The 1,364-nt window shown below is 49.6% G+C and overlaps 1 protein-coding gene across 1 annotated transcript; it reads left to right on the forward strand.

Annotated features, from left to right (window-relative positions):
• Positions 1-254: 254 nt before the first annotated feature.
• LOC117527461 (transmembrane protein 100) lies at positions 255-1,094 on the forward strand. The gene has a single exon (XM_034189819.1). It carries the CDS (start codon positions 552-554, stop codon positions 924-926), a length of 375 nt encoding a protein of 124 aa, XP_034045710.1. The 5' UTR covers positions 255-551; the 3' UTR covers positions 927-1,094.
• The last annotated feature ends 270 nt before the right edge of the window (positions 1,095-1,364 follow it).

Consider the following 1,364-nt stretch of genomic DNA (forward strand, 5'->3'; position numbering starts at 1 on the left):
GATGCTTTGATACTGCAGCAAAACAGAACAAAAACTGCCATTGACTGGCATTGGGCATTGAGGAGGAGATGAAGAGAAAAGAGGCAGCCGTTAAACTCTTCTCCCCTCCCTCTCCTGTTCTCCATCAAACCCTATTCTCTTTGCTCCAGTGTTTGACGTCAGACCAATGAAAACCAATCAGAGCACTTGTGCTTCCTTGTTTTTTCTTCCATTGCTCCTCCCCTTCTGTTGGCTGCTTATATATCCCCCGTCACACTGTTTGGTCGAGTGTACGATGTGCTGCCAGAGAGCCAGCAGGCATTACACTGAAAGAGCCAGAGAGGGAGGGTGAGAAGAGAAAAGTGTGAGTGGATTTCAGCGCCGACTTACGAGCCTTTATCTGATGCTTTCCAGCCGTTCCTTCTCAAGCGAATTCTCCAGGCTCATACAGAACTCTTTGTGTTTTTGTTTTGCTTCCTGCGTCTTTCTCTTTCTTCAGGCAAGATCTGTCTACCAACGAGATTCTAGAAGGCAACACTGCAGTGTGGGTTTCACCAACGAACCCCACTGAGATGGGATGTACCACTGGCCACCTGCCTTGCCAACCCCAACCCCTGGAGGGTCAGTGCCTAGAGGCCGGTGGTGCAAAAGTCCCAGAAGTGCTGTCCTCACTGGAGCGTCTGTCCCAAGCCACTGGGGGCATGGAAAAGTCATGGTACCGCTGCATCTTCCCCTTTGGAATCATCTCTCTGGTGATTGGTGTAGCAGGAACAGGGGTGACCTACACCTACAATGACCTCCCTCAGACTAAAGTGGTGTCAGTAGTTCTACTCGTAATGGGCCTGGTGCTGCTGGTGATGGCTACAGTCTGCTGGACTGTGCACAAGAAGAAGAAAAGGAAAAAGAAAGAGGGAGGCTCTTTAACCTCTGAGCAGTGCCCCTTGTAGAAGCAAAGATGGAAATGGTTATATGACTGAGACACTAGGGACATGCACAGTGACAGGAGCACGAGAAGCCGCCGCTACAGCCACCCTCACCACCAGGTACAACCCAGATCCCTTCTAGTCTTTATTGAAGAGTTTAGCTCAGCTGATATGGGAGACAACTTATGAAGAGAGGAAGGGCTGATAAACAGGACACTTCAGTCTGTAAGGATTCTGGACCAGCACAAGGAGGGATCAACAACATCATACAAGCTCTTTAATCATCAGACAGCAGATGTGCTGTGTCAAAACAACCTGCACGGTCGCACACAAATATGCAGAGCTCATATTTGCACACAAGAAAGCATGGCTGTCATTGGCCTTGTGCACTTATGCTCGAGCGGCCACAGAGAGAGCCTGCGTGGACACTTAACACACAATTTAGAGCTGCTGCTGGAGTCA

This window comes from Thalassophryne amazonica, chromosome 16 (genome assembly GCF_902500255.1).
Source record: "Thalassophryne amazonica chromosome 16, fThaAma1.1, whole genome shotgun sequence".
Classification (NCBI taxonomy): domain Eukaryota; kingdom Metazoa; phylum Chordata; class Actinopteri; order Batrachoidiformes; family Batrachoididae; genus Thalassophryne; species Thalassophryne amazonica.